The 14,603-nt window shown below is 33.2% G+C and overlaps 1 protein-coding gene across 2 annotated transcripts; it reads right to left on the reverse strand.

The window, feature by feature from the left end:
* LOC109721698 (surfeit locus protein 1) lies at positions 8,402-14,492 on the reverse strand. 2 transcript variants are annotated; one of them, XR_002219268.1, is made up of 7 exons: positions 14,415-14,434; positions 14,213-14,310; positions 13,886-14,124; positions 12,340-12,514; positions 10,996-11,279; positions 9,104-9,235; positions 8,402-8,626 (listed from the first exon to the last, which is right to left on the reverse strand). XR_002219268.1 is itself a non-coding variant. In XM_020249439.1 (6 exons), the coding sequence occupies exons 3-6, from the start codon at positions 14,122-14,124 to the stop codon at positions 9,166-9,168; spliced, it is 768 nt and encodes a 255-aa protein (XP_020105028.1). In that variant the 5' UTR covers positions 14,213-14,310; positions 14,415-14,492; the 3' UTR covers positions 8,775-9,165. The 2 variants fall into 2 exon arrangements, 1 of the variants encoding a protein (XP_020105028.1); XM_020249439.1 differs by lacking the exon at positions 8,402-8,626 and having other exon boundaries at positions 8,775-9,235; positions 14,415-14,492.

The following is a 14,603-nucleotide window of genomic DNA, read 5'->3' on the forward strand; positions in this document are numbered from 1 at the left end:
ATCATTTTTATAATTTCTTACTTTTTTTACTTTAATAATATGTGATTTAAAGTGTATCACTTTCGTACTCTATAATTTTTTTTTTTTAAGAAAAACTTCAAATACCACCCTTATGGTTTCGTACTTTCTCACTTTAGTACCATGTGGTTTAAAGTGTATTAATTTAGTGTTCTGTGATTTTATTTTTAAAGTGAATATTTAAAAAACGTAGGCGTGGTATCTGAAGTTTTTTGTATTTACTTTAACGAAATATTAACGAAGAAGCTGACGAAAATAGAAAAATAAAACCACAAAGCACTAAATTGATATACTTTAAACCACAGGGTACTAAAGTGAGAAAGTACGAAACCACAGGGGTGGTATTTGAAGTTTACCCTTCTCTTTTTGTTATTCTCTCTCCACTATATTTTTTTATTAAATCAGTGATAAAATTAAAACTAAAGGGTACTAAAGTGAATGTTCGATAAACTAGAGGTGAGGTATTTGAAATGTTTTGTATATGATTTAACGAAAAGTTAACGGGGAAGCTGACGAAAAGAAAGAATAAAATCACAAGGTACTAAATTGATACACTTTAAATTATGTGGTACAAAGTGAAAAAGTGCGAAACCACATGGGTGGTATTTGAAGTTAACCCTTTTTTTGTTACAAATGTACCGAATTTATCTTAACTATGAATCATTTTGACTCTGCTGTCCAACCTACTAAAATTTTAATTTTATTGGATAATCTTTCATTTTATTTGATTTGAGTCGGCTAAGAGCAGCTTGACTTCAAAATTTAAATATATTGTTTATCTTTATATATTTAATTAGTATATTTTATATAATTTTTACAATTATAAATTCGTTAAAATAAATAATTAACTTAAATTTGAAAGTCAAAGTGTTGTTGACAATCTCAATTCAAATAAATTGAATTGGATAGTAAAAATAAAATTTTAGAAAATTTAAATAGCAAACTCAAAATGATCTATAATTTAGATCAGTTTGGTATGTTTAATTTTTCTTTTTCTAATACAAATTCCTCTGTATTTTTTGGGAATTAAATAAGTGGAGGTGGATTGTTAGGGTTTTTTTTATTTTTGGTAAAAATATATGAAAAACCCCTCACTTATAGACCAATCTGAAAGAGATTCATAAACTTTTTTGTTTCAAATTTTATAATTTTTTTGAAAGTTTAAAGAGGGGCGGTAGAATAATAATACATTAGAATATTTGCCACCGTTTAGTGCAATTTAAACAAAAGTTTACTTGTTAGGATATTTCTAAATATTTTTGAAAATTGAAGAAACATTTGTGATATTATAATTATTTTGTGGGGGTGAAAAGAGTATAAGCCTGCATATAGTAATTTTTTGGGAAAACTTCAAATACCCCCATGTGGTTTCATTTTTTCTCACTTTAGTACCCTGGGTTTAAAGTGTATCAAGTTTGTTCCATGTGGTTTTGCACTTTTTCACTTTAGTACTCTTTGGTTTAAAGTGTATCAAGTTAGTACCCTGTGGTTTCGCACTTTATCACTTTAGTATCCTGTGGTTTAAAAACCACAGGGTACTAACTTGATACAAAAATAAAATCACAAGGTACTAACTTGATGCAAAAATAAAACCACAGAGTACTAACTTGATACACTTTAAACCACATAGTACTAAAGTGATAAAGTGATAAACTATAGGGTACTAACTTGATACACTTTAAACCACAGGGTACTAAAATAAAAAAGTGCGAACCACAGGGGAGTGTTTTGAAGTTTTCCCTAATTTTTTCTTAATATTTTTTTTGGCATGAAAAGTTTTGTATTTTATTACATTATCATAGGATTTCTCTAATTAGGACATTATGGGTGTACAATGAGGGAGAAATTATTGCCTCCATTGGATGTACAACTACACCACTCCCTAAATATACAATAGAAGAGAATTTAAAATTTAAAATTATTTTATTATTTTTTTATAATATTTTTTTAAAATTATTTTTACAAATTTTAAAAAGTTGAACATTTTTTATATTACCTAAAAAGTATTTATTTCTATATTGTTGATTTTATTTCTGAGATTACTAATGTCTAGCTAATAGGCTTTCAAAATATATAATTTACCTAATTTTTATATGTATATCAGCTTATATTTTAAGTTTAAATTAGGCCATTTTGTATTTAAAAAAATATTAGTTTTGTATTTTTTGAAATGTGGATTAGTTTTTTTTTATTTGTTTCAGATTCAATCTGATTTTTTTGATCGAAATTCTCCTATTTTCTCTCTACTTTCTCTCTTTCTCCTCCTACTTCCTCTCAGAGGACGATGATTAAGCTTGATTCCTCGTTGCTGTGGCCGTTCTTGGTGTTCTCGGACAAGATCATCGTGGGAGGAACGGGGGTGGCACCGGTCGGAGCGTTGCTAGAGACAGAGTTTGCAGAGGAGGAGGCGACGATCGCTGGTTGAGGATACTACCAAAACAAGTTCGTGAGCGAGTTGAGCGTGACCACGGAAGCAGGATGGCTATGGTAGTGAGAAAGAACATCAGGTGAGCGATATGTTGTTGCACTATTTTATTAAAAATTGCACTATTTGTATTTAATAAGAAAGTTGTATTATTTGATACGTAAAATAAACTATAAATTAATACAACTTTTTTGTCAAATAGTATAATATATGTTTAAATAGTACAACATTGCATTGTTCATCAAATTTTTTTCTTTTACTACTGCCACCACCTTGCTGTCATCGGCAATGCTTGCGAACAAATTTCGAAAGCATTCTCGACTAGCGATCGTCACCTTCCTTCTAAATCACCTCGGTCTTCATCTCCGATGAAACTATGAACAACCATGACGACAAACTGGTCAAGTTTATCATCTTTCTTTCACTTGTGAGGCAGGAACGGTGACAGATAAGAAACACAAGATGAACATGAATTGTATAGTAGTTTGCTTAGTTTAATAAAGTAATAGTAGTAAAAAAATGTATTAATATTTTAGAAAAGTTAAGTAGCTCAACAAAAAGGAATTGATATGTAATAAATGATGGTGCATCAAATATATACATACACGGGGTGTAGGGACTACATTTTCATAAAATTTGGACTAATAAGGAGTTGGCACGTGCCCACTCCGGCCCACCCCTCTCTGAACACCACGAGGCGCACTCGACGGAGCAGTTAGTGGAGGTGGGATGAGCTCTCGAGCATGCAAATGGATCTGGGTTGGTGGAGCGCCTGCTCTTATCCATTTCGAATGGGACGGTAAATGAGAATTAAATATAAAAAAAATATAATTTGTTCTTAATTCATCTTGATTCGTCAAGTAAATCTAGTGAAAGGCGAAAGATTTTTTTCTTCCTTCAATCAGTTTTGACCCGTCAAAAATTCTTCAAAAATTCGCTTCTGTTCTAATCCGTCCCGAATGAGACGATAAGTGAGAGCCAAAAATAAAAAATAATTCGTCCCGAATCTGCCTCGTCCCAATAAAAAATGAAGCAAAAGGTGAGAGAATTCTCTCGCCCCAGGATCCGTCCCGTTTGTATCCCTACTCTCGAGGCTGCCATCATCAGCGACGTAGATATGTGAGGAGGGAGCAAAGGGGTAAAAGATTTGAGAGTTCAAAACACACAAATATTTTCATTAGTTTTTAAAAAACTCAATGTAAATCTTAAAAAAAAAAATCGATTTTTATAAAAATACAAATTAATAAATTTTTTAAGCGGAAAAAGCCTTTAAATTATTATGCAATGTAAACATACCCAATGTGTAGTAAAAAAAATTCTCATGAAATGGAGGGAAATTATACATCATTGTGTAGGGATGTTGGAATGATTTCCAAGTCAAAGGCATTCAAACTTGGTTTGACTAGTGAGTGGTTTCTTTATGAGAGAAGGTGTATGGTGAGACACTTTTTTCTTTTTTTTTTTATTTTTTCTTTTTTTTTAATTTCTTTCTCTTTTTAAATTGAGGAAAGTGATTAGACATATCAATATTTTTAAAACCTTTGTTCAAAACTGCTGCCCCTCACTTGGCTTTTGGGTTATTTTATGGATAAACTTCAAATAACCCCTTATGGTTTCACATTTTTTTCACTTTAGTACTTTATGGATTAAAGTGTACCAAGTTAGCTCCTATGGTTTCGCACTTTCTCACTTTAGCATTCTGTGATTTAAAGTGTATCAAGTTTAGAGATGTCAACGGGTCGGATTCGGGGCGGATTTTTAAAAACCCGAACCCGAACCCGACTCCAAACCCGAGACCCGAACCCGAATCCGAACCCGACGGATTTTAAAAATCCATATCCAAACCCGAACCCGACCAAAAATCCGAAACCCGAACCCGAACCCGAACCCGAAAATTTGAACCCGAAACAATTATTTCATTTTTCAATATTTCAAAATATATTATATTAAATTTAAAATTTTAAAATACAAATTCAAATATAACATCAAATTTTTATATATATATTATATATAATACAAAATAAATTCGGATTCGGGTCGGGTTCGGGTTCGGGTACTGTGGTTTCATTTTTTTTTTTTATCCATTTTACTAATTTTTTTTGTTAAATTAGTGGCAAAGTTAAAATTAAATGGTACTAAAGTGAATATTTGATAAATCTAGGTAGGATATCTAAAATTTTTTGTATATAATTTAACAAAATATTAACGGAGGAAAAAAAAAATCAGTGACAAAGTTAAAACTAAAAGGTACTAAAATAAATATTCGATAAACTTAGGTGGGATACTAAAGTTTTTTGTATATAATTTAATGAAATATTAACAGAGGAGCCGATGAAGAGAGAAAAATGAAGCCACATGATACTAAATTGATATGCTTTGAACCACAAGGTACTAAAGTGAGAAAGTACGAAACCACATGATACTAAATTGATACATTTTAAAGCACAGGGTACTAAAGTAAAAAAAGACAAAATTACAGAGATGGTATTTGAAGTTTTTTCTTATTTTATTAAGCACATTCCATAAATTACCCATCTAAATTCTATTGCATAAGTTTCAAAATTAAATCTTTACATATTAAATATATTTTAAAATATTGTTTAAAGGCTTAATTAAATTATACTATATTATACTTTATAAATTCTTTCCACTTCCAAAGCTTTACTTTTTGAAGCATCATTCCAATTTTTTCTTTTTTCTTTTCAATTCCTACACTATAACTAATAGATTTATAATTTTATATAAAATCTGTTAAAAATAGCAAAGCATATATTTCATTCATTTTGACATAAAATAATAAAATATATAAAAATAACAAAAGATAATTAAAAATATAGATTTAACGAGTATATCATAGAGTTTTATTTTATTTTTTTTACTATTTAACTAGTACCGCTTAATAAAGTCTCTAAATTTTATCTAAAATGTTAGATTTGTTAATAGTGGTATAGAGATTGTCGAGAAAAAAAAATAATTTAGAGATATGAGAAAATAAAATAGTATCAGCTAGAATTAAAAATAACAATAAATCTAAAATATATTGTAGATACTGATAAAATAAATAAAAATAATGCTAAAGTATAGTGTAATAAAATATAATTAAGACTTGTTTAAAAATATACAACATTTACCTAAACCATGGTCCATTTTGAATCTACTATCCAATCTTTCAAAATTTTAATTTTTCTATTCGATGTTTCAATTTATTTGAGTTTACTCGATCAACAGTATACTTACTCCAAATTTTAAATACGTCATTTAACTTTACATTATTAATTAATATATTTTATGTAATTCTAGTAACTATAAATTCTCAGAGTAAATAATCAGTCTAAAATTTAAATTCATATCAAATAAATTAAAGGATTATATAATAAAAATAAATTTTTTAAAAATTGAATAGTCGGTCAAGTTACATATAATTTTACCAAACCAGTAAAAAAAAATAAAGAAACAAAATATAGAAAAACTGACAGCTAGTTGGAAGCATAGTTAGTTAATTCGGATTCGGCAAAAATGTGGTACAGATATAATACGCATAAAATTTATTTTCTAATTTTTAAATTCGTTAAAAATTCAGCTTAAAAAATAGTTTCGGTATAAAATATAAAATATAAGATGATCTATATTTAAACATAAAAATTATAAGTTTTTTATTTAGATTTTTAATAATTTGTGAATAATTTATGAATTATTCGGCTGGTCCAAAAATTCGCGAATAATTTTCTTTAAAAAAAAAAATTCGTAAAAGAATCGTTTAATTTGATTTTTTAATAATTTACGAATAATTTACGAATTAATTAATAAAAATTAAAAAAGTAAGTCAATTATATCTATCTATTTGTAAAAAAATTTATAATAAAAAAATTTATAAACTATAATGAAACGTGTCAATTATTCAAAAAAAATATTTTTATTAGTTCACAACATCATGTCATGTCAGTAATATATCGGCATTCTAGATTTTTTGGGGAATCAGAGAGCCCGTTTAAAGGCGAGGCTGACGGGGCACTGTCACTGCCGATAGCACAAATTAAAAATCTCGTCACCGAAAGAACGTGACCTTGCACGGCATCCAATTGAAATCGAAAGTACGGAATCGAAATAATTTTGTCGAAGCTAAAAAAGAACTTCCTCCTCCCACAGTCGGTCAAAAAATTTTCTTCCTACCGGTCAGGCTTTTTCAGTTCAAGTAATGTTATATCCACCTTTTCGCACCTAAAAACTATGGACTACTACCAGTAGGGATGTCAATGGTTATAGATCCCAAAATTTTATCCGAATTCGAATCCGAATAAAACGAATATATCCGATAAATATGAATATAAAAAATAAAAATCCGACGGATATGGATTTTGATTGTACCCGACCCGACCCAAACCGAACTCAAATTTATTTTGTATTATATATAATATATATATATAAATTTGATGTTATATTTGAATTTGTATTTTAAAAATTTAAATTTAATATAATATATTTTGAAATATTGAAAAAAGAAATAATTGTTTCGGGTTCAAATTTTCAGGTTCGGGTTCGGATTCGGGTTTCGGATTTTTGATCGGGTTCGGGTTTGGATATGAATTTTTAAAATCCGTCCGGTTCGGGTCTCGGGTTTGGAGTCGGGTTCGGGTTCGGGTTTTTAAAAATCCGCCCCGAATCCGACCCGTTGACATCTCTAACTACTAGGCTAAGGCTTCGTTTTGGAATTGCGAAAAAATTGCATTACGTGCGGTGAGAAACGATGATGAAAAAATACTCTGTTTATTTTCGTACTTAATATTACGTTTCGCATATCGCGATGAGTTGGTTGCGATATATTTTCTGCGGTCCCACCGGAGAACGCAGAAGCATATAACTATATACTTTTTCCTCTACTCCATTTTATCTAATAACGTTAGATAGACCTCAATACCAAACTAAGCTTAAATTATATGTAAATTATTTCTACCCACATCCGTTTTTTTTTTTTTTAATTTCTAGTTTTTAAAAATTTTTATTTAATTCCTTTAAAAAATAAAAAATATTTACTGGATGTAAGGCAATAATTGTAACAACGAAATGATCAAATTATCCTCTTTCTTTTCGTCTCCTTTCTAATCTTGCTTCATCCTTCTTCCTCTTCTTCGTCCTTCACTCCTTCTTTGGGCCCAGCTCCGACGTCGCTTGCTCCTACTTGCTCGACCTGCTCTCTCTGCTCCTCCTGCACTTCTGCCGCCCCTCCATTTGGTGACGGTGGGGATAAGGTCGGTGGGGTGGGTGCGGATGGAGGGTGGGCGAGGGCATGAATGTAGCTGCGGAATGAAGGGATGGGCGAGGGCGAGGGCGAGGGTGAGGCGACGGAAGAGGGCGAGGCGACACGACCAAGGACGTCCTTAGTGAGAAGGGAGGCGGCGCCACTATAAGGACAGATATAGGATATTTTGAGTATAAAAAAATATATAATAATAAAAATATAGATAGGGATCCGAAATGAATATTTTTTTTATTTTATAAAAAGGTAAAATATATGAAGAGAAAAAGTAAAAAAATAATATTGGCAGAAAAATTTTCTGTAATTTAACCAAACTTCTATTTTCACACTAATGATATTCATCATTTTTATAATATTTAAAATCTAAAAATTATGTCTTCTAACTTCCAAATGGGTGAGAGTACTCTAATTTTCAGTGATCAAGTAACATTTATATTCTCTTTTGTTTGGCTTTTATTATGTCAGCGAATCTATGTACCACCACATTTTTGGACTCTGCATATACACTAACATATTAATAATTCATAAGAAGAGCATTTGCTAAAGAGACTCAAAACATGCTTTATATTGGATAAAATTCTAGTTGAAAGCTTTCCAACAATGGCTAGTTAAAAAATTCACTAGATGCGTTCTAATATTCAAACTCAAAAAAAAAAAAAACAATTCAAACTTCAAGAGAAAAACAAAACTAGCCCATGGCTGTAAATTAGGGGCCCTTTGTAGAGCTTCCCAATAAAGTTTTTTTTTTTTTCCCTTCATATTCCATACAACGGTTTTCTACAAAATTTGAAGTGTTAGCAAATCTATACAACAACTTGAACAATGTCAATATAGAAGGTTATAGAAGGTCATAGTGTGCGAATTTTAAAAAATTTAAGCCCCCTCCCCTAGTGAGAGTACCACCATAATTCCTGGATACTTCAACCAATCTGTGTCCACAATTTTATGAATCGGTCATGAGGCATAAATCAGTAATAAAGTTTCACTTGGAATTTGTCAAGCTATTAGATAACTGATGATAGTAACTATGGATTTTGATACTCTTGTAAGTTGTCAATCCACTCTTAAGGCATGAACTTTTAACTACAGAAGAGAACCAAGTTTAACATTCCCAACTGAACATTCAGCAACTTGCCTTTCCATACAGCAAATGGAAAGCCAGTTTCAGTTACAATGTTTTCTGATTTTCTTCAAATGTCATAAATTTGTATGTGAGAAATCAATTAATGTTCGTGAGAAAGAATTAAAAAGGTGAGACAACAGCTGATTGAGAATGGTACCGAGGTTGCAAGTTGAAAGTAAATCATGTATAGATCAAGTAGTTGCAAAATTATCTTAGAGGTTTTTTCTTCTTTTTATTCTTTCGGATAATGAAAACTCATACTTGGAAAACTGGGGCAGCTTACACTTCACATAAGCACAGTTGCAGAGAATTTTTTTTTCTTTTTTTTTTGTCCTGTAATTCCTGCTATAGGCGAATCTTCTTTGCCTTTATTCGCTTGACAGCCATGAAAGTCACAGCAGCTGAGAGAGAGTACCTGATGATGACAAATAACCTAACTTGATCAATTTAAAATACAGTGAATGATTTACAAGCGTACGATTACAATTGTACATGCTAAAGTTTCATGATCAATATTTGGAACAAAAGACTTTTACGTAATAGGATGCTACTCAAGAAACTAGGACGAGAGTAAGAAATTACCATAACTATAAAATATGCATACCGGCACATGGAACGAAAAATGAAGTTCTATCCTACCATTCCTAGGTGAAACAAAGATTATCCTCAATTTGTTTTCAAAACATTGCTTGCACAGTTATCCTATTCAAATAGCATGGGGCTAGATAATAAAGGCATTCCCCATCGATGAAACAGATACCACGACCTCCACATCCTTGAGGCAGTATACAAAACCTTTGTGGACCTTACCCCACAGCCTGAGGACGGTTGTATACAAATCTATTGGTCGCATTAAATTAGAGGGAGTCTGTTTCAAGTGGCAATCAGCTAGATGACACAACCAATGTTACCAATCTATCCTTCTCAACCCATTTGCTCCACATCCTTATGGCAGAGTCCAGAAGTCCCTCACACGGCCCAACTGCCACTGCACACAACTAACTGTCTGATTTTATTCGCAACAGTTTTTGCGACATCAATTATTTTCCAGCTGACTTACGATTCTTTTCCAATATCCAGTTTAATCCAAGTTTAATCCAAGGATTTACTAGTAGTCAACCCATTATGCAGGGATCATGCCAGTGGGAAGGGAGAACTCCAGGGAAGTGAAGTGGATCAATATTTTACCATTAGGTAAGGTGCTATGCATGTCATACTATTGAGTAACTTTAGATAACACAGATTCACAGAATTCTCCTAGATAACACAGATTCACAGGATTCTCCTCTACGCTCACATAACACATAAAAGAATAGAGGAAACAAATATGGCTCCTCTTACATTCCTAACAGAGTTTTCTTGTAACATGTCCTAAAGTCTTCAAAGGCCAAAGATAACCAATACAATAACAACTCTAGATCTTAGCTTCACATTGTTCTGACAAATGAAGAAACCTCCTTCAAATGCATACTATTTCACTATTGAGTTATCCCTTGCTACAATGACAAAGAAAGAAGTATATATTTTAATAGTGGGATTTTTCCTGGTCACAAAGGCATTTAAAGTGATCAAAACATCACTTATACATATTTGCATATTCAAACCGAACTTACCACTTCTCACCTTGACAAGCCTTTACCTTTGCAAAAGACAAAATTCCACATGCGCTATAGATCCAATAGTCAACATGTTGATATTAAACAAGTTTTTCTGTCCACAAACTAAGTTGATAACCAAATTATCCAGTTAGAACAAGAATAATCAGAAATTATACATGATTATTTAATAACAAATCCCATCTTTTAAAAGATATTGCAAAACAAGATTATCAATCTATCAAAGATAAAAACACATTTGTTACTACAGTACGGTCTCCCAGCTGGAAGACCACATAAAGACCTTACCAAAAAAAACTACAAAACAGACAACAGCTTTATCATTCTAGTTGAACCGATAGAGTAAGCTTCTCTAAAAAATGCACTCTATATAGTTGACAAAGAAAAGAATAAAGTCATCAGATATGCTACAGTTAAGTTACAAAGAAAACTACACGGCTACCTGATAAGGCAAAATTGAGTTTTTATAAATTTATCAAATGTATAAACTGAAAAATGAGATGCATGACCAAGTGAAGTCAGAAACAAATTCATAAAACCAATTAAGGGAACAACATACCACGTTAGTGTATAATTGAGGTGGTCCTGTGGCATGACTGAATGACGAATTAAGGTGTTCACGTCTTTTGGAACAGGATAAGGATTCGTGGCATTGGCATCCTCGTTAATGTCTTCTATATAAACAGTATTCTCTGGAAGACCACAGGTAGATGCAATCATGGGAGCATCAACATAAAACCACTGGCCAGTACTGGGATCATTTGCTGGAACAAATATGCTTGGCTTTTCACTTCCTCGGATAACGCCTAAAACTTTTACAGTAGGAGTAATAGGCTCTTCAGCCTACAAGCCCAAAAATGCCATTTGACAAACATAAGTAAATTAAAGTAAGCTTTCGAGTGCTTGCATTAATTAAAAGGAAAGTCTAAACTCCTTATAACACACTAAGCAACTGCATCAAACAGAACAAAGAGTATGATTTGCTCTAATAAGTCTGAATATAGGAATATACAGGCAAAAGAAAGTTGACATCATAAAAAAGAAAAGATAAAACTAAGCAATTTAGGAAAGGGTTTCTAGATGTTAGACTGTTGCATGACCACCCAAATTTACTGAAATCTCCATATGGCCAGAAAGGCAAGGAAGAAGAGTCAATGAGAGGGAGAAGTTGGCATGAAAAGTCACAGATCTGGCAATCAATTAGTATCCCGAAATAATTTCAAAATATATATTATCAGTATTTCTCAAAACTGGACTGCAAGGGAAGATAGCACAATACAACAAAACATAAACAGAAAAATGGAAGGAGCTACTTTTATATACTGCTCCACAAAAGGGACAAATGCCAAGCAGGCATGTCTTTTCCTACAATGTAATTTAATTTAAAAACTATTTTTGTATTTTGCGCGTAACAAAGAAGAGTGTAAAATTAACAGGGTTTAATAGATAATCAAGAAAAGGAATAGAAAGAAAAAAAAAATCAACACATGCAACTCCATTTGCCTATCCTCAAATTCCTACACTCCTCTCTTAGAGTTTCTAATCAATTGAATCACACCTTTGGCTATGGTTTGATTTGCTTCTAAACCTCCTAGATGATATATCATTACTTAGCTTTTGACCATGTTCTGCAATTTTGCCTCTCCACAACTCCTCTCTTAAGCTCCGTCTCTAGATATATTCAAGATTTTCCATCTAAATAGAGTATACAGGCACAAAATGGCTTGTAACGTGTTTCAACTCAGTTTCAGATAATATAGAGTATCCAAACATTTTGATGCACATAGAACTACCAGGGTAACTACATCAGATTACAAAGTTACCAGCAGTTTAATAAAGACTGAAAAAATAAAAATAAAAACCCTACTAAATGAAAGGTAAATAACAAATAATCAATTATAACCTTCGAAACTGTAGGCTTCTTAGACCAAAATCTCCACCAGGCACCTTCCCCATTTGGCGTGATGTCAGCTTCTTTTGATTCTAAAGCTTTCTCAAGATTCTCTGAATCTTTTATATTCTTGTCACGCCAGCCTCTAGGAACCCATCCTCTGTTAACAAGGACGGGTGTCTGCAAACTGACAAAATATTAAGTAAAAGATTATACTGGAAAAAGGAAATAGGTTAGGCCATGAAATAACTCATTGACGAAAGACAAAAAGTCGTACTTAATACATGCGATAAGTGGAATGATCTAGTAGTAGTACCCTGTTTGCGGTGTTTGATCTACCTAATATAATTTATTGATGTTTAGAATCAAGTTTAATTCAGAAGGGACAGAACACAGTAATCGCATTAACCACTTTAAGAAGGCAGTGCTTAGAGCCTGTTTGGTCCGACCAGACATTCTAGAGAAGTTTGCCTGAGACATCAGTAAAGCCACTCAAAGCCACAAGCTTATTCATTACAAACTCTCCAATGGCAGTGTGCAGCAGCAGAAGCAGAAACTTCTGTTTCAGGGTCCAAATAGAATAAAGGCTAACCTTTAGATCCATCACATGTAACAACTCTGATCCATCTCAGGAAACACTTACTTGATGAAAGAAAATGTTGGCTTCTTGGGAACCAATTAAGGTATATACAACCTTGCTATGTTATTCCAGGTTATGAGCACAAACTAAGGTTATATACAGCTTTCCTATGTATTGCTGCATATAGTTACAAACTTTACAGAAAAATCGCATCAAGGATGGGTTGCTGCACAAATCCTCGATAGGTTGGTAACCTTCCTAAACCATTTATACTCATCCCTCTTCCATGTTTCTAAATGCCTGAGTACAGAGTTTTTTGCCATAATCGTAACAGAAGGATTTTGCTTTCATTGAGCTTTTCCAATATGCTATTCTTACGACCCATTAGAAAACTGGGGGCAAAAAACCACAAGTAGAGCACAGTTTGTGCAGGGTTACAATGTTGGAAGTTAAGACATTCCCTTTGTAACATATGATGGATTAAAAAGTAGCCATGTATTGCTTTTCTTTTCCCCAATATTTGGTTATGCAAATTAATTAACATCAAATCAACTAATAGATTTTATAGTCAAGCGATCCAGTGACTACAAGTTCACCACAATGTAGGGTACTGAACGATTCCTATTGAATATAACGTGAATAATTCCACCAAGTAATGCAATTCTAACGACTTAATTCTACAATTATTTATAAACCATGCAATTCAATGGTTAGATTTCTTTCTTATCTTGTGAATCATGCCTGTGCAAACCTAACAATTAAATAAAGCCATTGTTTGCATCCTAGACGCTGGTAAAATTTAGCCGTAAGTATAACAACACACTTCAACAACATAAGCAGCTATATCCTTTCATAATGCCTCCAAGACAACTTGCTAAATGAATAAAAAGGCGAACAATTACAAAAATTAGAAAGAAGTTTCAACAACATCCATTCATCCAGAAGCAAAGGATATCAATTTTCCATCCCATAAGTTACCTGCCATGCCCAGTTGCTCTCGGAACCAATGGAGTAATGACATAATACCCATTCTCTGTCACTCCCGAAATGCTCCGAGAACGCGGCCCGACATATATCGACTTGCTCTCGTCGAAATAACCCTCGCAAACAACCCTCCTGAACTCCAAGGAAGCCAAATCCTCGCCTGTCGAAGGCCCCTCATTCCACATTATGGGTTCCATCTCCAATCTCTTCTTCCTGTAATCCAACATCTCCATCTGGAGAACAAAACCCAGCAAACCTAATCCCGATTAGAGCAAAGATCCCGTCTCAACACTGTATGAGGCATTTCATCAAACAGGTTACCTTCTCCTGCCTCCTGAAGAGTTGCCACGTCCCAAGGCCAAAAGTGATGGCGCCGGGGAGGAAAAGAAACAGTTTCGACCATATTCCCCTTTCTTTCTCTGTGATCCACACCCACACCCACCCACCCACCCACACACACACGTGAGAGACTAGGGCACCGAAATGGTCCAAGTAGAAGAGATAAACGGATAGAGAAGCGAACCTTGCGACGGAGATGGAGATGCCGCAGTGGCGGAGGAGGAGGCNTGGTGGCGGAGGAGGAGGAGGAGGAGGAGGAGGAGGAGGAGGAGGAGGTGATGGTGATGGGAGAGAAGTGGAGAAGGGGGAAAAAGAGGGGAAGAGAGGGGAGCGGCGAGGAATGGGGGGGAGGAGTTTGTGGGGTTTTAGGGTT

The sequence above is a fragment of the Ananas comosus genome, linkage group 15, assembly GCF_001540865.1.
Source record: "Ananas comosus cultivar F153 linkage group 15, ASM154086v1, whole genome shotgun sequence".
In the NCBI taxonomy this organism is placed as follows: domain Eukaryota; kingdom Viridiplantae; phylum Streptophyta; class Magnoliopsida; order Poales; family Bromeliaceae; genus Ananas; species Ananas comosus.

Coding starts and splice junctions, on each gene's coding strand:
- LOC109721698 (XM_020249439.1), bottom strand. CDS start 14,124: ATGGAGATGTTGGATTACAGGAAGAAGAGATTGGAGATGGAACCCATA. Junction 11,280..12,339: donor AGAAGCCTACAGTTTCGAAG/GTTATAATTGAT, acceptor TTGGGCTTGTAG/GCTGAAGAGCCTATTACTCC. Junction 9,236..10,995: donor CTCAATTATACACTAACGTG/GTATGTTGTTCC, acceptor TGTCATCATCAG/GTACTCTCTCTCAGCTGCTG.